Source organism: Ursus americanus, chromosome 16 (assembly GCF_024610735.1).
Source record: "Ursus americanus isolate L20-20 chromosome 16, mUrsAme1.1.p, whole genome shotgun sequence".
Taxonomy (NCBI): Eukaryota; Metazoa; Chordata; class Mammalia; order Carnivora; family Ursidae; genus Ursus; species Ursus americanus.
Window position 1 is genome coordinate 53,867,048 of NC_142142.1, and position 21,516 is coordinate 53,888,563.

Consider the following 21,516-nt stretch of genomic DNA (forward strand, 5'->3'; position numbering starts at 1 on the left):
GTTGATTGTGCTTTTGGTGTTATATCCAGAAAATCATTGCCAAAACCAATGTCAAGGAGCTTTTACCCTGTTTTCTTCAAGGAGTTTTATGGCTTCAGGTCTTACATTTAAGTCCTTAATCCATCTCAAGTTAACTCTTGAGAGTGATGTAGGATGGGGGTCCAGTTTTGCATATGGATATCTAGTTTTCCTAATACCATTTACTGAAGAGACTGTCCTTTAGGAGTAGAGATATTTATTTGTTTTGTTGGTTGTTGAATTCCCAGAACCTAGAAGAGTGCCTGTCACAGAGTAGATGCTCAATAAATATTTGTCATGTAAACAAATGAGTGGCATTAGCAGAAGGGAAGAAAAATGGGGCTATTTAGCAAAATACACCTGACCTCCTTGGGCGGTGTTGGTTGGGGGAAGGTACGGGTTGCTGTCAACTGAGGTAGTAAGGATGCTGCCAACCCTGGTGCTGGGATCCTTGGCTGCCTCCTCTGAGTCTGGGGATAAATTGAGCAGATGGTCATGGTCCCACTGCCGTCATAGCTCTGGTCTGTTGCCCTCTTGAGCAGTGACACAGGGCGGCTCCGCTGGCCACTGGGTGGCTTGTAAAGGAATGCATTCTTGGAATGGGGAATGCTTGGGCTCCCTGAGCTGCCACTAACTAGAGAGAGGAAATACTCTGTGAAACAGAGCCTGTAGTACTGTGTGGCTAGACAGAGAGATGGGACAAGGGGGAGAGGGCAGGCATGGGAGAGATTCCAGCCTCACTCCTAACAAGAGAGAGGCATGAGACCTGACAGGAGGACTAGGGTATGGAGTGTCCCACACCGCCCAGTAGAGAGGCAGGATCCAGTAAAGAAATCACATGGCCCTCCTGCTTCAGGGGCCACAGTCTCATGCCCCTTGACATTTATGGGAGAGGAATCAGCCTAAAGCAAGGTCTTCAACACATCCCAGCAGACACAACCTGCTTTTACATCAATGTCCTCCAGAGTTGGAGACATCGGAGAGGGCACCCTTTGGCCTTAAAAACCATCTAGTCCAGCCTCCCTCTGACACCCAAATCTCTAGGACATCCCCAGCCAACAATCTCTCAGCTTTTGCTAGCAGACCTCCAGTGATGAGGAAATCTTTCATGAACATCCTTTACATTTTTGCAGAGAACTTTTCTTATATTGTTCCCCAATGTGTTTCTCTAAAGCTTCCACCCACCCAGTGCTCTCCTTTGGGATATTCAGAAGTCTAATTCTTCATCAATACGATACCAAGTCCTTCCACCATCATGCCTTCTTTGTGTACAGGCCCAGCCCCTCACTTGTGTCAGCAGAGAGGAGAGCAGGAAGGACCTGGACAGGGAGAACAGAGGCCATGCATGACTCACCTTGGGGTCTGCAGTACGTACCATCTGCCGGGGGCCTCGGTCGAGCTTGTTGGAGTGAGCGAGTCAGTGCAAGCTTCTCAATCTGTAAGTGAGGAAAGTGAATCTCAGGGAGGCTGAGTGACCTCAGCAAGGCCAGGCAATTCCCAACCCCAAGACAAGCTCCCAGTTCGGAGGACTTTCCAGAGTTCCATACCGGAGTGTTTGGAGACTGTGTTTTACCGTGTCTTTTCTCTTTCAGGTCTGGCCTGAGTTAGCTCTACAGAAGTAGCCCACCTGGCTCCTGTTCCCTCTCTGTGCTCCCCTGCTGTGACCCTCCCATCATCCTGTCCACTCCACCTAGAACCTTTGTTCTAGCTCTTTCCCCTCCCCAGAGCTCCTTCCTCCCAGATGTCCACTTGGCTAATTCCCCCTCACCTACTTCAGCTCTTTGCCTAAACCTCACCTGTTCAATGAGGCCTAGGCTGACTAATCCACTTACTACCCTCACCTGCCTGGTCCCACCTGGGCACACCTGACCCCTCTTACCCGGCCGTATTTTGTTGTTTTTGTTGTTCCATAGCCCTATCACCTCCTAACATTCTATGTGATTGACTTATGATGACTCCTTATTGTCTGTCTCCACTGAAAAAATGTCAGCGTCGCGAGGGCAGGGAACATTGGGGGTTTTGTCTTCTGATATATTCCAAGTACCCAGAACAGTGCCTGACACTTAGCAGGGGCTCATGAATCTCCTACTTGGAGAACCCGGCAGGGCCCCAGGTCTGAATCACCTCCCATGGGACACAGTAGGTGCTGAATACATATATGGATTAACTGATTATATGATGAGCCTTTGCTGCTCTGTAGCACTGTGTATCCAGTGCTGCCTGTATGGCCGAAGGGAGAGAGGTGTCACAGGCTCTCCTGGGGTTGCTACAGAGGTCCTACCATGGCTGTGGCCTAGAGGATGCCCCCTATCTCAGGCCCCGTGGGAGATCTGTGGAGTGCAGCTGGCTCACGGTTGCCCTTTCTGCCTTCCAACCCATCTTGGATGCCCCATGTGGTACACTGAGTAATGGCCCTGAAGATACTCAGGTCCTAATCCCTGGAACCTGTGAATGTTACCTTATATGGCAAAGGGGCGTTTGCCGATGTGATTGTGTTAAGGCTCTTGAGATGGAGGTATTATTTGGAATTACCCTGGTTGGCCCTACATGGAATCACGAGTGTCCTTCCAAGAGGAGGGCAGAGGGGGTTTGATGACAGAAGAGGAGAAAGCCATGTGGAGGCAGAAGCAGAAACCAGAGATGAGCTTGGAGGTTGGAGGAAGGAATGAGCCAACATGTGTAGGCGGCCCCTAGAAGCTGAAAGAGGCAAGGAAATGGATTCTCCCCTTACAGCCTCCAGGAAGAATCAGTCCTGCTAAAACCTTGACTTTTACCCAGTGACACTGATTTTGGACTTCTGAACTCCAGGACTGTAAGAAAACAAATTTGTGTTGTTTTAAGCCCTAAGTTTGTGGTGATAAGTTATGGTAGCCCCAGGAAACGAATACACACCATTCTACAGGCAACTCCCCCCTTCATGACCACTAGCATAAACCCTAGGTCTGTTTTTTCATATCACCCAAAACTCAGACCCTGGGAGACCAAGGCTGGGGTGGGGGGACGCCGCAACGACCTGATTGATTTCAGCCCTGATAGCTTCTGTTCTACCTCCAGAGTGTTGTTCCGAGGACAGCCACCCACCTCCTCCTCCTCTGGAGCTCTCCAAATGCTGGAAATAGACCCTGAAGTGTCTTGCTGGCCTGGAGTAGCTTCCCAGAGAGGACACTTTCAATCTTCCTCCTTCCAAGTATTTAATTAGTCCTAAATGAAGGGTCCTCCAAAAGCATACGGCACTTTCGCACATTTGCTGACATAATCACATTTGCTGTTGCCTCTGATCGTCATGCTGGAAATGTTCCTTCCCTTCTGGCTCCCCTGAAGGTGGTTTCACAATCACTGAGAGCAACAGCGCTTTTCAAAGCATGTCCCCTTGTCTCACAAGAACTTCTGAATTCTATCGTGGGATTTGCCATTCCACCGAGTAACGGTTGAGCTGACCAGTCCAGAGTATTCATGAAGCCCACACACAATCACCATGATTCAGTGTTTCCAGGTTTGGGCTTCTTGTGTACTATGTCCTGTCATCAGTGTGACCATCCTGAAAGGTAGAATTATTATTCCTTCCTTCCCACTCTACTGTGGGAACACATCGAGCACAGGATTTAGAAATGGTATGGTGGTCATTAGTGTTATGCTCCAAATATTCTGGCTGTCCCCTTTTCTGGGTACCTGGAAAGATTGCCCCTCCTGGCAACATGGGACTTGAATGGGTTGCATGATGAAGACAATGGGCAATGAGTTAGGTTGTGAGCAGAAGAGACAGGTATGTCTTCCAGGGCTGGCAAGACTCTTGTGAGGTCTCTTTCCCTCCACCAAGGTGACTACAATGTCTCAGACAGAGGCTGCTCCACCAGCCTTCATCTCAGAGGGAGGACACGGCCCAGAACTGGCGCTGGCCTGCAGTGTGCACACAGTGTGCCGGAAGCCACTGAGATTTGGGGGTCATGTGTCACCATAGCATAACCTAGCCTCTCCTGACCAACCCAGTTCAAATGTCAGCTCTGTTATTTTCTAGCTCCGTGGCCTTGAATGAGACCGTCAGCTTCTCTAGGGCTTGGCTGCATGGATGGATGGAATCTAGCATAGAATTCTGGGGAGGAGTTAATGAGATAATATGAGTCAGATGCTTAGCATTCTGTCTGTCATGTTAGTAAGTGCTCAGTAAATGGAAGTTGTAGTCACTATTGTTACTACTGTTACTATTATAAAGGAAATTAAGTAAATTGACCAGAGTCCCCTAGTTAGGAATTGTTGGTAGAGTGTGGGAAGGGGAAGGAACCATACTTTTGAGCAACTATTATATGTCTTATATACTCGCAGAGTCTTCATTCTAAAAGTTGGACATTATAATCCCTATTTTACAGATGAGTAAACTGAGGTTCTGAGAATTATTTAAGTTGTCCAGCATCATGAAGCCATTAAGTGATGGAGCCCGGATTTGAATCTATGCTTGGGTGACTCTGTCCCCATCATCTTCTTTATCTTCCTTGAAAGAGAATTCCCCCACCCTCTTGCTCTGTTGGTGGGAATGCAAACTGGTGCAGCCACTCTGGAAACGAGTGTGGAGGTACCTCAAAAAGTTAAAAATAGAGCTACCCTATGATCCAGCAATTGCACTACTAGGTATTTACCCCAAAGAATTCAAAAATAATAATTCAAAGTGATACATGTGCGCCGATGTTTATAGGAGCATTATCTATAATAGCTCAGTTATGGAAGCAGCCCAAGTGTCCATCGATTGATGAATGGATAAAGATGTGGTGTGTGTATATATATACACGGTATAATATTACTCAGCCATAAAAAGAATGAAATCTTGCCGTTTGCAACAACATGGATGGAGGTAGAGAATGCTATGCTAAGTGAAATAAGTCAGTCAGAGAAAGACAAATACAATATGATTTCATTCATATACGGAATTTAAGAAACAAAATAAACAAGTAAAGGGAAAAAAAGAGGGAGAGAGAGACAAACCAAGAAACAGACTTTTAACATAGAGAGCAAACTGATGGTGACCAGAGGGCAGGTGTGGTGGGGGGGGGGGGGGGCGGCATGAGTGAAACAGTGACGGGGATGAAGGCGGGCACTTGTCCTGACGAGCACCGCGTGACATATGGAAGTGTGGAATCACTATATTGTACACCTGAAACTAATATAACACTATGTTAACTAACTGGAATTAAAATACAAACTTAAAAAAGAAAGAATTCCCCCAGTGCTGGGCACACAATTCCCCCTTATGCCCCACCTCCTCCACTGCACCCTGAAGCCAGCCCCATCACTTTCCCACGTCAGCACGGCTTGTCAAGGGCTCCAAAATGCCAGCCTTCTCCAGCCTCCTCCTCAAACCTGGACCTTGTCCATCTTGACTTGACCTGCAGCAGCTCAGCCTCATTTTGGACCCCTCCCCTGCTCTTCACCTGCTTCTCTTTGCCTGGGCAGGGAGCACGTGGGATTCTTAGGATTCTAGCCCAAAACAGCGTGTGTTCTAACCCAAAGGCACTGGGGAAGGGCTTCCTGCCCGGCAGGATAAGACCTCAAGGGAAGCTCACTGCATGGGGAAACAGGAGACCCGAGCTCTCCTCCGGGCTCTGCACTGAGAATAATAGTCCCTTACCTTTGCAGCTTCCAGCCCCAGGAGCTCACTTAACTCCTGGGCCACAGCTCCTGTGACAGGGAGGCCATCTGCTCCTGCCACTGTCTCTCCAGACATGAGATACTAAGTGCACCCCGATACTAAAGCCTCTGGATACTCCGTGAGATAATCCTGAGTTCAAATTCTACTCTGTCACCTACGCATTGTGTGATAATTGGCAAGTCACAAAGCTCTCTGGGCCTCAGTCTGCATTTATTCCTTTATCCTACCGTAAGAACAAAAGGAGATACAGTATGAGAAGTCCTCACTGGTAGTGTGACACACAGTGAGTGTCCCATAGCTAGTGGCTATCTGTAATCAGCATCATTACCATCATCCTTATCATTATCTAGGCTTCAGTGTTATCCTGTCCCAGACTCATCTGCAAAATGAGAGCTTTGAACGAGCTGGTCTAGTTCCCCTCCAACTTTGAGTGACCACCACAAACACACATGCACACGTGCACGTACATACAGGCACATGCATGCACACACACACACACACACACACACACACACACACACATACACACAGTCTGCCCAAAGAGGCAGAGCAAGGGGCCCCAAGCCTACAAAGCCACATGACAAGCCTGGGCACCCTCAGTGTCAAGTTCAGGTGGCAGGGAGAGTGCCACGGTGGCTGAAAGGCGAGAGGGCGGGGGGGGGGGATGGGCTAAGTGGCCAGAAGGAACTGCAGGCCGTAGGGAGACCTCAAGCTTTGAGTGCAGCCCCAGAGCCGTCTCCCGTAGGCCTGGAAGAAGTGCTCCATAAAACATAATGGATGTTTGAAGTGTCACCAGTAAGCGGAGGTCTGGGAGACAGAGAGAGCTCTCCTCCCTCCCAGGAACCAGGGCTGAGACATGGTGGCTGAGTGAGCAGGCCACTGGGAGCCTCGGGGACCTGGGTGGGAAGACAGAGCGTAGGCTCCACTTGAGTGGAGGCGGGGAGGAGCAGGGACAGCAGCATGGCTTACCCTGTGACCTGGGGTTCTTCCCCTCCCCACCCCCACACCCAGTGCTTTGATATGAGAAGGCACCAAAGCCCTCACCCACTGTAGCTTGGCTCTCCGGGAAGCTGGTGTGCATGTCCCTTCGCCTGGCACTGCATTCCCACGCTCTGTGCCAGGCTTGACCGGATGCAGTTAGGATGACTGCGGTGTGGTCCCTGCAGTCTCAGGTCCACCTCTGCTGATATGTCAAGCTCTGGGGAGAGGCAAGGCTTTGGGTCAGAGGCTAGTTTGTTAGAGGGGGCTCCTCCCTGAGAAGAGGGATTCGACAACTGAGGTCCCTTGAGATACAGTGGCTATGACCCAGCAGGCAGGAGAGCTCAGCGGTTTGCCCCGCACAGCGAGTGGGTTCTGGGGGAAAGGGGTCGCCTGATCGCTGGTGCCAGCAGCCTGACTCTCCAGAAAGGAGGGTGTCTGCTGTCAGGGGAAGGAGGGCAATGGAAGGGGCCTTCCTTTCCCTTCACTCCCTTCTCCCCTCGGATGGCACACACAGAGCCATCTCCGCCATCTGCCCGCAGCCTATAATTCAGCTGCCCAGCTGCACTGAGTGCTTGACTGCTCTGATTGTGGGGAGGGCAGATTACTGAGTGAGTGGGGTGATTGGCGGGTGCCCTGCGGGCCCAGCTGCCCGGGGAGCGGAGTCGGGTTCCACATGATGCTGTGCTGCCCCTGAACCCCAGCTCCCGGACCTGCCATGAGGCTCCCTCCAGGAACTCCCACTGTCTCTCTTTACCATCGTTCTTTAGATCCAGGCTTTGGTAACTGCACTGTGCAGACAAATCCTCTGGGGTCAGGTGAGAATTCAGATCCAGATTCAGTAGGTCTGAGAGGACCCAAGATTCTGCATTTCTAACAGTTCCCATGCTGATCCAGAGACTCTACATGGAGGAAATCTTTAGAGTTGACATAGCTCTTTTATATATATCCATATACATATATGTAAATCTCAATCTTTCTGGGCTCCGGTAACAGCCCTGTGGAAAGGTGGGGAATAATACTCAGAATTGCTATCACTCTCAATGCCTCTAATGCGAGGTGCGTGATCAGCACTTCATAAATCTTACCTCGTTCAATCCTCACGACACCTCGGTGAAAGAGCTCTTTTTCAGAATCACACCTGACATTCTGAGCTGACTCAGTTACTTGCCCGAGGTCACGAACTTAATGAGTGGTAGAATTAGAATCCAAGCTCCTATCTTCTATGGCAGTCCCCTCCTCTAGCCAAATATAAAGTTAGCAAAGATGAGTCTTTTAAGAAGTCACGGTCAAGGGTAAAAGCGCTGGAGTCTGGGTGTGCCTGGCTCTGGCAGACTTCCCCGAGAGCACGGAGTCTGGAGCCAGACTGCTTAGATTTGAACCCTAGCTTTGTCACTTGCTAGCTTAGTGATCTTAGACAACATACTGAACCTCCCTGGGCTTTAGTCTCTTCAACTGTGAAGTAGCAATGATAATACGAGGGTTATTGTGAGGATTATATACACCAGGAGGTCTCATTAGACATACATATCTCATAAAATCTATGATCTTCATAATAACCCTCATATTACCTATCTATCTATCTATCTATCTATCTATCTATCTATCTATCTATCTATCATCATCTATCTAATGAGATTACTTATAGAGATCAGTTAGAAAGTGTCTGGAGTAGATGTGGTGTTGATCACTTGTGAAATGGGGATATTGATACTCACGATAAAAACTGTTACTTAACCAAGTGCTTAGCATGTGCTGGACACCTTTCTAAGCATTTTACATATAGTCACTCATTCAATTCTTCTAAGAACCCTATAAGCTACGTTTAATATTAATCATACTTATAGATGAGGAAACTGAGGCACAGAATTCAAATGACTTGTCCAAATCACATAGCTAATAAGTGGTGGAGGGGAATTTGAACCTGGTGTGGTTCACTCAACACACATTGCCACATGGATTGTTTACTATGTGTCAGGCACTGTCATAGGGACTAGAAGCATAACAGTGAACACGGTAAACTCCCTGCTCTCCCGGGGCTGACGTTCTTAGGGTCCTGGAATACTACATCACCTAAGCACACAGCACAGAGCTCGGCACATGACAAAAGCCTCAATAAACATTAGCTCTGGGGCGCCTGGGTGGCTCGGTCGTTAAGCGCCTGCCTTCGGCTCAGGGCGTGATCCCAGCGTTCTAGGATCGAGCCCCACATCGGGCTCCTCCGCTGGGAAGCCTGCTTCTTCCTCTCCCACTCCCCCTGCTTGTGTTCTGTCTCTCGCTGGCTGTCTCTATCTCTGTCAAATAAATAAATAAAATCTTTAAAAAAAAATAAAAAATAAACATTAGCTCTGCTTGTCCTCTTATCCCTCTCCCTCCCGGGACAGACATCACCAATCGATCACAGCCTTCTTTCCCACGGAGCCCACTGAGGGCCCTAAAGCAGTCACAAGACAGCACTCCCTCCCGTTTGCATGGGCAGCAAATCCATGTCAGCCTGAGCAGCCCTGCTCTAGGGGAACAGATGGATGCTCCGGACCCCAAAGCCCGTGGAGTCCTCCACCTGGGAGGAGGCAGCAAGGTTAGCGGACAGGGGTGGGGAAGGCTTGTAATGGGAAGAGCTGAGGAGCTGAGATTAGTCAGGGAGGTGGGGAGAAAAAGAAACGCCAACAGCACCTCCACCCTCTTGCTCTTACACTGGAGCTCTCCAAAGAGGATGAGCGGGGCGACTGGGAACAGGGTCTGATCAGGGTCTGGCCGTGCACATGAGGCCCTGGTCCCTGGGGCAACTGAGTATGGCTGACAATCCTGCGAAGCCCAGGTCTTCGGAGGCTGGCGCTAGGCTGGGGGAAAGGTTGAGGGGGCAGGGCAAAGGGCAAGCAAGCCACCCCACCTCCAGGGATGTGGAATCTGTTGCCTGCCATGGAGCCCACCCACTGCCCAGCAGTGCCTTCCCACCCCTGCAGAAAGCCTTGCTGCAATGCCTGTTTTACGGCCTCTGCCAAATGAAGCACAAACTTAACTACATCACCCCCCCGACAGGACAGGGGAGGGGGTTGGGGGTAGCACACTGGGCTGCTTCAGCCCCCTAATCTAATCACTGGTGTGGGTCATTTCAATTATGGACACCAGAGTGTGGCGGGGGGCCTGGCTGCTCATAAAAGCCTCCATGCTGTTGCTCAGCTAATTATGAAGCTCTTACTGTCTCAGCAGGTAAATAACTCAGGACTGAAAGGTTCAGGCTGCTGAGATGGAGTGTGAGCCAGGGAGCAGGACAGAGAGATGTGTGGGATGAGCCCCAGGGCAGAGAAGGGGTTGCAGGGAGGGACGCACAGCCATCCCGGAGAGAACAGGGGAACTGGGCTCTCTCTGCCCGGGGATGGTCATCCTACATCCAGGACTTGGTGGAGGAATTCCCTACCTTAAACACAAGATCTGAAGTTTTCTAGAAGCCTCAGAGCCACACTGTATCAGTTCCATCTCTTTTTGCTCACCTTGCCTTTCTATGTGTACTTAGATACTTGACAAGTGAGTGCCTCCCCCCCACCCTGGAGCCCGTCCCCAGGGTTGGAGCTGTGATTACTTTGGTTTGCTTCCCAGTCTGACCTGTCCAGGCTCAAAGCTGGACCCCAGAAGCTGGCTGGGTCCTTGAGAGGTAAGGGTGAGGGGTTTAGCTTCCTTAACCACAACAACTCCTCCCCTCTAGGACAGGCAGGGAGGGAGAACGGGAGGTCTCAAGAGGGGAGGGAGACCCTCCACCACCTCGTCACGGGCCGTACATGAGGCCGCACACAGGGCCCCACAGGCTACGGGGACCACGACAGCAGTGCTTGCAAGTTATTCTGAGATATAATGACATATAAAATGGAGGGCTGCCTGTCTAGCCCGGGGCTGTGCTTTGCTAAGTCTGTATTTTAGACGTCAGTGAAGTCCCCAGAATTGGAGCTGTGATTTCTTGGTGAGTTCTGAAACTACCTTAGATTCTGGGAAACAGCAGATGGTCGGAGCATTCACAGCTGGGAGAATCCCATTTTTGCTCTGTTCCTCAGTTTCCTTCCTCTATGAAACAGGAATCGTGAAAGTTACAAACACTTGGAGGAGCTGAGCTAAAGCTGCTCTGTAAATAAGGGCTGCTGGCACCCTCTCTTCCTCCCACTGCACAGGGACACCAGAGTGTGGTGGGGGGGCCTGTTCCAGTGCCGTTGGTTAATGACGGCATTGCCGCAGGATGCAGAGCTGACCCTGGGGCTTCGAATGAATCCCTGGCCGCCACGTTGATCAGGGGCACTCGGTGGTCCACACTGGGGCCCATCAGCCAGGCTTCACTCCTGAAGGGCTGCCCCTTAGAGATTATCTCTAGGGAGGAAGTGAAAGTGGGCTACGTGAAAAGTGGAACGGGAAGGCCCTTGGGCCCCACCCAAGTCCCCTACAAGAAGGCACAGGATAGCTTCAGTCCTTGGCCTGTGGACTCTGGAATGAAGGCACTTGTGGGGAGAACCAGAGCCCATAAGTGGATACTGATAGAGGTAGTGGAAGAAGGACCTCACACCAAAGACTTCAGACTAGAATCCATCTGTTGACAGCAGGCAGGTCTTATTTTTATTTTGTGATGTATTATCTACTTTTCAAAGTGCTGTTAAATACATTGCTTCATTCTGATCCTCAAAGTTCTGTGATTTGGTAAATTATGAGCAACCCCAATGCCAAAGAGAGTAACTGAAGCTCTGAGAAGTTAAGCTCAGGGTCCCTGGCTAGTGATGGAGCCAGGACCCAAACCAGGTGCTTTCTCCAAGGACAGCTGGAAAGGAAGGAGACTCTGTAGTGGGGAGTTCACGGCAGGCCTTTTCCCCTCTAATAACCGAGGAAGTGAAGAGAGATCTAGAGGCTAACTGAGCGGACAGAGACAGAGGAGGCCAGGAGTAGAATGGAGGCAGTAAGGAGGGAAACAGGTGGAGGTTTGCATGGACACTTCCTGTTCACAAACTTCTTATGTTCCTCATTTCATTAACAGCAGCAGTGGAATTTCATGGACAATTGGCGTTGAGCACTAACTGGGAGGTAATGAGAGAGGGAGGATGCAGGTAAAGGCTGTTTGAATTTAAATTCTTTTTCTTTAGGGGGATGGGGGGCAGGGTTTTTTAAAGGCAATTTTAGTGCTGCAAAAAGTTCCTAGCAAACAGCTTTGGACTTTTGTGTCCTCTGCCGGTAGCATTAGGAGTGCTGATTTGCGCTCAGCCTACCGTGGTCTACACAGCAAGCTCCTGAGGGCTACCCCGGCGGCGGGCAGAGCGATGCCAAAGACCGGGAGTCTGAACTTGGGAAGACTCTCCACTCAGACCCGGGAAGACACACTAGAGATGTGTCCAACAGCAGCAGTGAGCTGGGACGAGCTGCTCGGCAGTAACTACAGCAGGGCGGCCGCGAGCAATACTGTGTGGAGCGGGGCAGAGATGGCGGGGAAACTGGAAGCAGAAAACAGGGTGGCTCCTCTAGGAGCATGTGGTCTGTGTGACAAGTGTTGTACATACACACGTACGCACCCCACAACACACACCTACATACACACACGTGTACACACACCACACGTGTACACACGCACCTCACATCACACACACCCCTATGTACATACCCCTGCCCCACACACACAGAGGAAGCCATAAGACGTTCAAAGCAGGAAGGATCTAGAATAGGTGAAACTAAAGATAGAGAAAAGGGAACAGAGTCACGCGATGATCGGGTGAAGAAGGTGGGGGAAGGCTGTTTTGAGCAGGGTTCTTAGACGGAGTGGCACACAGATTTGGTGAAACAAAAGAATATGTCAGCTAGCTGGGGAGGCTTGGACAGAATGGCAAGCAGGTGAACTTGGCTAGATGAAGCCTCCATGAAAAGCAGCAATACGAAATGAAGAAAGTCAAGATAAGAGGAAGGAAAATTTGTGGAAGACTTGAACTCTAACCTTAGAATTCAGGTTATGGGGCCATGGGAACTATGGTAAGGTAAGCCAGTCAGTACAGATTTGGCTACTGGAGAGTAAGAGCCAGAAGTTGATGAGTTACCCAAGTGCCCAGTGATCAGGGCTCTTCTGTCTTAACAAGTAACTGTGGACATAGACAGGAAACTACAGGGCCACTGGGACTGTGATGGTTAGTTCTGTGTGTGAACTTGGCTGGGCCACAGGACCCAGATATTTGGTCAAACATTATTCTAGATGTTTCTGTGAAGGTATTTTTTTATACGAGATTAGCATTTAAATCAGTGGACTTCAGTAAAACAGATTTCCCTCCAGAATGTGGATGGGCCTCATCCAATCAGTTGAAAGCCTCCATAGGAAAGCAATGGCTTCCTAGAATAAGCGGGAATTCTGCCCGCAGACACCTCCGCCTCTGCTTTCGACTCAAACTGTAACTATTCCCTGGGTCCCAGCCTACCTGTAGATTTTGGACTGGCCAAGTGTCCAGTCATGTGAGTAGTGAGTAGTGAGTAGTATGGGCTGAATCGTGTTACCCGCCCCCAAATTCATGTTGAAATCCTAACCTCCAGTGTCTCAGAATGCATATCCGGAGTAGGGCCTTTAAAGAGGAGATTCAGGTTAAATAAGGTTGTTAATGTGGGCCCTAATCCAATAGAGTTGGTGTCCTGAGAAGAGGAATTCAGACAGAGATATGAACATGAGCAGAGGGAAGGCCATGAAAGGACTCTGGGACAAGGCAACCATCTGTGGGCCAAGGACAGAGGCCTCAGAAGAAACCAATGCTGCTGACACGTTGATCTCAGACTTCCAGCCTCCAGAGCAGTGAGAAAAGACATTTCTGTTTAAGCCTTGGAGTCTGTAGTGTTTTGTTATGGAAGCCATAGTTGACTAAAGCAAGGATAGTGGATTATAATCTCCTTAAACCCAAGGGCCATGCATGAAGCCTATCCCATAGCTCGGTGCCCTACACATGGTATGTGCTGACTAAATGTTGTGTTGATTGGGTCTGAGAGGTCGGTACCCGGCTGCCCTCCAGCAGTGATGCGGAGCAGGGGAAGAGGCGCTCATGGGCAACAGTGAGAACAAGAGCTTCAGGACACACATGTGGTGCAAATCTTGCATTCTGCTTTGTGCAAGGTTGACCTTGCGAATCAAGTCAAGGGAAGAATCGTCTGTGACCGACGTATTTTGTATTCTCTGCTATGCCTCACATAACACCTAGGACTTAACTGACACTCAGTAAACATTGTGAATGGTTGACTGAATGACCAAGATCGAACTGGGGGTTGAAGTGATCTCACACTTAAAAAGAAGAAAAAAACACCACCACCTCTCAACATACAGGTATGTGATGTACCTAGAAATGTTCTGAAGGAGATTGCTAATGGCGGTCACTTTGGGGGAGTGAGCTGGAACAAGAAGGCAGGCTTCCTTTTCACTGTATACCTTGACATGTCCGGACATTTTCATTATGAATGTCTAATCCTGGGTCACTCAGTACTTCCTCAAGTGTGAGCACCTGCACTGAAGGACAAGAGCAATAAAAGGTGAGGAGCTTTTTAACCCACCGTGCCCCCCTCTCCAGCCCCAACAAGACCCGCCAGCCTGCCCCAAGTGTAGGAGAGCAGCAGCCACCGCTGTTCACGAGCTGCCCCACAGTGCCCAGAGGGAGCTCAGGGTGATGGTATAGAGTCCCAGCACGATGGTGTAGGCTTGAAAGAGCAGTCGGTCAAAACGTTCCAGGAGGGCCAGCCACTTAACCTCCTGCTGGTCTGCCTGCTCCCAAGTCTGGAAGTAGGTGCCGATGGACTTAAGCTCCAGCCAGACTTCCTGCAGGGTCCCTGGCTGGACCTGGTGCTCTTGACAGATGGAGGGCTCTGCGTCAGAGAGGAAAACATCCTAGGTGAGTGGGGGGTTCCTGAGGCCCCCTGGACTTCCCACTGGAGCCGATGGCCTCAGCCTACAAGGAAGGTTTGTAGGCAAAAGGGGGCAGTGGATTGGGTTGGGCTTGGGAGGAGGCAGGGCTGTACTCAAGGATGCTGTGCAGAGCGTGGCAGAGCTGGGTCGTGCAGGAGGGCTGTCTAGGCTCGATCCACCCAGGAGATCCTCTGAGCTGGGGGCCAGCCCCACTGACTCCATTGGAGCTATAGGCACTGGGATGATTATTTTTGTTTAGTTGTGATATAATTTATGTATATGTTTCAGGTATACAGCATAATGTATCATACACACACACACACACACACACACACATATATAGAAATGATCACCAGAGTTAAGTCTGGTTAACCTCCACCAACACACATTTTCTTGTGATGAGAACTTCTAGGATACACTCTCTTTGGCAACTTTCATGTACACAGTAAAAATACAGAATGCTTCACAAGTTTGCCTCCCATCCTTGTGCAGGGGCCATGCTAACTTCTGCGTTCAGTTTTAGTGTCGGTGCTGCCAAAGTGAGCGCTGGGAGGATTCATACACTTGTTCACATTAGGCAACAGGAACCCAAATATATACAAGCATGTGCACACACATGGGTACTCTATTATCCAGAGCCAATCCTTAGTCACTTCAGCTAACTGGCTAAAACTGGAAAACACAAACAAAAACAAGCAAAGTCAACTGAGGGCCTGAGCTCTAAACAAAAGTGAGGCTTTCTGGAAAGTCAGCAGGTCTCCAGAGAGGTAGTGTCAAATGCAGCACAGAGGCTCAGAAGCAAGTGCTGGAAATTTTTCACACAGTGGGACACATGGCTTGGTGCTCCACCAACAGGAATCAGTGTGGAGAGTGAGTGATCAAACAAGACAGGGTAGGGACCTCGAGGCTTCTCACGAACCTGCTAGCCCAGCAAGCTGGGCTCTGGGATCTACTCTAGGCCCATCAGCATCAGTGTCCCCTTGAAGGCACAAGAGGGGTCGCTCCTGCCCGATGCTCCACTCATCATGGAGGAGTCTGACCAACAGGATGGACGTAAATAAGCTGATAACCAGCAAGGCCATGCACACCGTGAAGAAGACTCCTGAGGGAAGGAACCAGAGCAGGTGTAATCAGCGACTGTGTCTGGGGCCTCCCCCCGCCCCAGGATCTGAAATGCAACATCAGCTCTGTGACAGGAGCCACTGAAGATGGATGTCTGCTGTCCCCAAGGCTACTTACCAATCAGAGGGGTGCTTAGTGCACTCCTTGGCATCTCATCAGACATGTTGACCCTGAAGACGGTGTAGCCCACCAGCACGCTGGTCTTGAACACAATCCTGGCACGGCAGGTGGGTGGTAGGTAGAAGCTCCCCAGGTCCACAAGCATCAGGAAGAGGCTGGGAATCAGCAGGCTCACGACGTAGACCAGCGGGCGCCTGCGAATCACCACCTGGCCGGGGACAAGGCATCCACTGAAAGGAGGGTCTGCGCTGAGGGACTAGAACCCATGGCCAAGAACACTTCCTGATGTCCCAACGTTTTTGCATAATGTGAAAAGACTACGCAGTTTAGAAAAAGATTATTTTGTGGTTTAGAAAATAGAAAAAAACCCCACACCTTTAGGCTTTTATGTGGAACTCACATTACTAATTATGGTAAGAAGTGTCTATTTATTTGGCGCTTGCTGTATGCCAGGCAATAGCCTACGTGTCTTCTGTGCCCTGTCCTGTTCAATCCTCACACCCATTCGAAGGGCTGGTCATTATTATCTCCATTCTACAGACAAAGAAACAGAGGTTCACAGAGATTAAACTGCTTATTCAAACTCACACAGCTGGCAAGTGAGAAACTGTTTTGAATCCAGGTCTTACTCTAAAATCTTTCTTCTTATGCCACTTATACAACATATTGTACTGTGTTTGGCTGAGCCTGTCTTCCTCTGGGGAATGCGAGCGTCTCAGCACCTGTGTGTCTGTCAGAGTCTGGGCAGGAACAAATGGCACCCCTGGGAAATCTGAGGAGCACTTGGCAAAGAGACCTCGGACAAGCTATGGGCAGGCAGAGGGCAGTGCCCTAGATATTTGGGAGGACTGGGTGAGCTGTCCCTAGCTTGAGTCCTGAAGGGGCCCAGGGCTGAGAATGTGACTAGAATCTGAGGAGAGGAAACCGGGTGGAGGAGGCCACCTCACAGAGCTGTGGCTCCTCCTCCCTCTTCGGGGCACAGCCAGCCTGGTGGTGACTCCACACGGAGAAAAATGGAGAGATACGCACCCTACTCACTCTCCCTCTCTTCAACCTGCTGCCATTCCATCCCCTCTTCCCATGGGTGAGGCCATGGCTCACCTCCAGGAGCACAGAACAGGAGGAGAAGGGGCGAAGTGGATCTAAGTGGGGGGACAGCTGAAGACGCCCTGAAGGATGGCTGGGCAAACAGAGCTGCTGAGCGGCTTTTGTAGCTGGGAACAGGAGACTCAAAAAGTTGCTGTGTTATTGCCATTTTTGTACACCTCTCTTCTCTGGGATGGTGATAGGAAGTGTCTTTAATCAACACGAACTATTTTCATCAGGGAATGACAGGACTGCTTTCCCCTGACACTTTGAGGGCAAGAGCACCAACGATTAAAAAAATTCCTCATGGGGCCAAAAATACCTATCTTATAGTGGGTATTCAGTAATGTTTACTAAAAAAAATGAATGTTCTGAACCCTTTGCTGTTGGATCTGGAAACAAAAGAATGTCTGAAGTGTCCCATTTCTCTGATCTACCAAATGACTTAATGCTTTCTATTTGTCAGATAATGTGCGAGATGCTTTTGCACATATGACGTGGTTTATTTAATTGTCACTGTGAGTTTGTTGGCAGGTAATAGAACACCCCCACTCTAGATTCTTAAAAACAAAGCTCGGCTCCTCAAGTAAGTTGAGTAAGTGGCAGAGCTGGGCTGTGCCCCACATCTGATTCCAAGCCCAGTGTTCTCTTCTGCCACAGCGTAGCTACAACTCTTGGTCTGAGCAGACAGCTGAGCTGAGTTCAAGGTTCTTCTCCCTCGGCTCTGTCTCCCGCTCTGCAAGGCATGCACATAGAAGGAGCCCAGGCAGAGGCCAGGCAGGGAGGAGAAGGTGGTGGGGAAGAGCGTGGCTGGGCAAGACCAGACATCTACCACCTTGCAGAAGAGAACGGGGGCCCCCAGCCGTTGGGTCTGGGAGCATATCCCAACTCAGTGGAGCTTGGCAGGCCAGAGCCATCTAGAGGATTGTAGTCTGGCTATTGTCTTTCACATTAAGCATAATTGCCTGCAAATATCTAAACGAGAGCAACACTCATGCTTTGTAATAATTTGGTTAAAACACATTTCTACCAAAGCGCAGTCAACAAGGAAAACAACAACCAAATGAACTGTCATCGACCTGTGCCTCTCAGGCTGTCTTTGTCATGCAATGACAGAGATGGCGTTGGTTAGCTGGGGGTGGGAAGAAGGCGGCCAAATGGTCAGAGTCCACAGGGTCTTGTGCAGTGTACCCGGCCCGGGCTACGTCGGGTGGTGGGGGGCGATCCAGCCTGCTGTCTCTAGAGTCTAGAAGTGGGAAAACTCCCCTAGAGACTTTACGGCAGATACAACACGAAGAGGATGAGAAGTGTAAGAACACCACCCTAAAGCAAGTCCAAGTAGGCAGGGTTGTTAAGCAGAAATGGCCAGACTTAGAGTCAAGGGACTTGAGCTCCAGGGCCCCTCAATTCTAAGTGCTCATGTGTGCTAGTTTAAGTGATCCCGGCTGCATGGCTTAATTTTCCTTTTTCAAAAAAGCACTTTACTGGGGAGCCTGGATGGTGTAGTCGGTTGAGTGTCTAACTCTTGGTTTTGGCTCAGGTCTTGATCTCAGTGTCGCAGGATCAGGCCCCACGTCGGGCTCTGCTCTGGGCGTGGGATCTGCTGGGGATTCTCTCTCTCTTCCTCTCCCTCGGCCCCTCCTCTCTCTCTCCCTCCAAAATAAACAAATAAACCTTTTTATAATTTTTTTTAAAAATTAAAAAGCACCTGACTTTTGGTTGCTGAGCATCTTAGCAATGATTGGGATGGGCTACGGTGCTCTAAATAACACTCCTGTGTGCCTACACATGCTTGGTGGGTCCTTTCTACCTGGAGTCTGGTGTAGAGAGTGAACATAAACCTGGGCCAGAACCAAAGACCGCTCCCCAGTCTTATCAGACCGTGTGCCCCCCAAGGTGACGGGGGAGGTGTGGCAAGAGCCCAGAGGCTGGGAGGCAGGCTGGCTTCGTGGGCATACAGCTTGGGAAGTTACGCAGGGCCTGGCACTTAGAAGGGCCTGGCTCTTGGTTTCGTGCTCTGTCTGTGCCATTTTGAAACTCGTAATTTTTGAACAGGAAGCTCCACATTTTCACTTTGTACCGGGCCCTACCAACCATGTAGCCAGTCCTGTCAGGAGGATATCTGTCCCCGGAAATCAACAGTAGCTGAAAGTAGAAGCAGAACACGTAGCTAAAAAGGTAGACGATTAGCTATGCTGTAACATAAAGCAGAAATCTTCCCTGCCTATGTTTGGCTTATACAATTATAAAGTAGATAAGCCCTCTCTGGTTTTCTTCAAGAACAAAGGACCTTCCTTTTTATTTAGGTTGATTTAGGAGCAATATTACTTATGGACTAGACTAATTTTCTCTACAAGCCCAGTGCAGCCTAAAGAAATTCTCAAATTTATCACATAGCTTTCAGAAATGGTTTGTTTTCATATCCCGTTTGATCCTCAAATCCCTTTAGTCTCTTGTTCAAGGAACTTTAACTGAGCATGAACAGAACAAACTCTTAAAATGGCACTTTTTAAAATACTGGAATTAGAACGTTCATAGGATAGGTTTCTACCCTTCTCCAGCCCATGAAATCAGCCATCAGACTCTGGTGGTTGGATGTTTTAGAGTCTGCAGATGGGAAGGAAGTTTGCCCCATAACGGATCATACCCATTTAGATGATGAGATGTGGGACCTTCTGAGTTTATATTTAGATTGTATTTCGGCCTCAGAGTTGGTGCTGAAATGGGTTAAGACATTTAGGGATGTTGGGATAGGGTGAGTGCGTTTTACACATGAGATGGACATGAATTTTGGGGAGCCAGAGGGTCAGAGCACAGTGGACTGTAATGGGCTGAATAATGGCCCAAGAATTAACGTCCTTCCTGGAAGCTAAGAATGTGACGTTATTTGGAAATGGGATCACCGCAGATGCAATTAATTGGTTTAGATGAAGTCTTACTTCAGTAAGGGGGCCCCTATCCCAATATAACTGGTGTCCTTATGAGAAGAAGAGAAGAGATACATAAAGGAGAATGCCACGTGAGGATGGAGGGAGAGATTGGAGTGATTCTCTACAAGCCAAGGATTGCTGGCAGCCACCAAAAGCCAGGAGCGGGGCATGGAACAGATTCTCCCTCAGAGTTCCAGAAGGAACGAATCATGCTGACACCCTGATTTCTAGCCTCCAGGACTGTGAGAGAATAAATTTATTCCTGTTGTTTTAAGCCACCAGTTTGTGGTCCTTCGTTATGGAAGCCCTCAGAAACAAATACTGGTGACTTGCCCAGTGACACACAGTGGATAAATGCCAGAGAATGCACTGGAATACACTGCATTATGTTGAGTTGTGCAGCAGTTGTGAGCTACATAGAGGATTAGCACATAGTTTCTGGAATCAGACTGTCTGGGTTCAAGTCCAGGCTCCATAGTCACCCTGTCCCCTTGGGCAAGCTACTTAGACTTGGGGAAATTAACTTCTCCATACCCCCAATTCATCTACTTGTAGGATTTGTACTTAGAACACCAATTGAATAGTTATGTGAGGATTACACGTACAAACTCTTAAAATGGTGCCTGGTGTCGAGTAAATACTCAGTTTGGGGGTTATTGTTACAATGTCACCTTGGGCCCTATTTGCAGCCCATAATGGATACCAGGAGCCCTGTTTTACTCCTGCTTGTGTCCTCAGTGGGGCCACTGAGACTGGCACATGATAAGAGCTCAAAAGATGTTCGCTGAGTTGTACTGGAGTCTATGAGTAATGCTATTTTTAGTTCCAATAAGGTGGGAGTTTGGAGTTAGCACAAACTGGGGCTCTCCTAGTGAGGTCAGTCCTCTGAGGGCCACCTCTCTGCAGGTCATGCCAGAGACAGTAACTGACTGCTGATGCGGGGGAGGAAGGTATGTCACCAGCTCAGTGAGATACCGCTCTCTGTGGAACTGCCCCTATCTAGAGCCCATCATTTCTAATGGACTAAAGGAGCTGGTGCCTTTAAATTCCACAGAAAGGGAAGAAAAAGCACTTTAGTTTCAGTCCGTGTTCTCCATTAGACACCCTTCAGGTGTTAGCAATATTATGCCACAATTTCATTATCCATTAAAGCCAGGTAATAATAAGTACACAAAGGTATTTGGAGCCTATTGGTGTTAATGAAAGAGATCAATCTAATTCAGAATGTGTGTGTGGAGAGCTCCTTGGAGATGGAATAGGCCCCAAGGTTAGCTTCTAATTGCTTCCTTGATGGTAGACCCCACCAGTACTCAATTTTGCATGACCGTCTTCATGACATAGTTGGAATTTTTGACGCCCAGACTCACGCTTCATACAGAAGCCCATCTTCCTCCTCTCCCAAGCCCCTCCCCACATTCCCAATTCAGAAAGAACGGGAAAGTTGTTGCCATCTAAGTAAGCTTCTTACACAGGAGTGAGAGTTTCTTGGGTCTGGACCGTGGGTCAGGCTGGATGAGCAGAAAGTCCATGATTTCAGGGATACTTGAGTGACCCTGGAAAGATTTCTAGGACTCTAAATTCTCTTTCTTCTCTCTCTCTTGCTCTCTATCTGGTGGAGCTCACAAAGATCTTCTATCAAGTTTATGAGCTGTATTCAATGGATTTCTCAACAAAACTACTCTACCTTAATCTAGAAAGAAAAACTATGTCAGAGAAAGAGGATAGATGAGGCACCTTTC

General features: G+C 49.2%; 1 protein-coding gene and 1 pseudogene across 1 annotated transcript in view; both read right to left on the reverse strand.

The window, feature by feature from the left end:
- Positions 1-14,174: 14,174 nt before the first annotated feature.
- HTR3B (5-hydroxytryptamine receptor 3B) overlaps positions 14,175-21,516 on the reverse strand; it is a 46,456-nt gene continuing 39,114 nt past the window's right edge. Inside the window, exons 13-15 of the mRNA XM_045797606.2 lie at positions 15,759-15,969; positions 15,439-15,621; positions 14,175-14,479 (exon numbers count right to left, since the gene is read on the reverse strand). Of these exons, the coding sequence (XP_045653562.2) occupies positions 14,244-14,479; positions 15,439-15,621; positions 15,759-15,969 (630 nt within the window). The 3' untranslated portion in view covers positions 14,175-14,243. The remainder of the gene's footprint in view (positions 14,480-15,438; positions 15,622-15,758; positions 15,970-21,516) is intronic.
- Positions 14,967-15,066, reverse strand: LOC123792741 (U6 spliceosomal RNA; annotated as a pseudogene).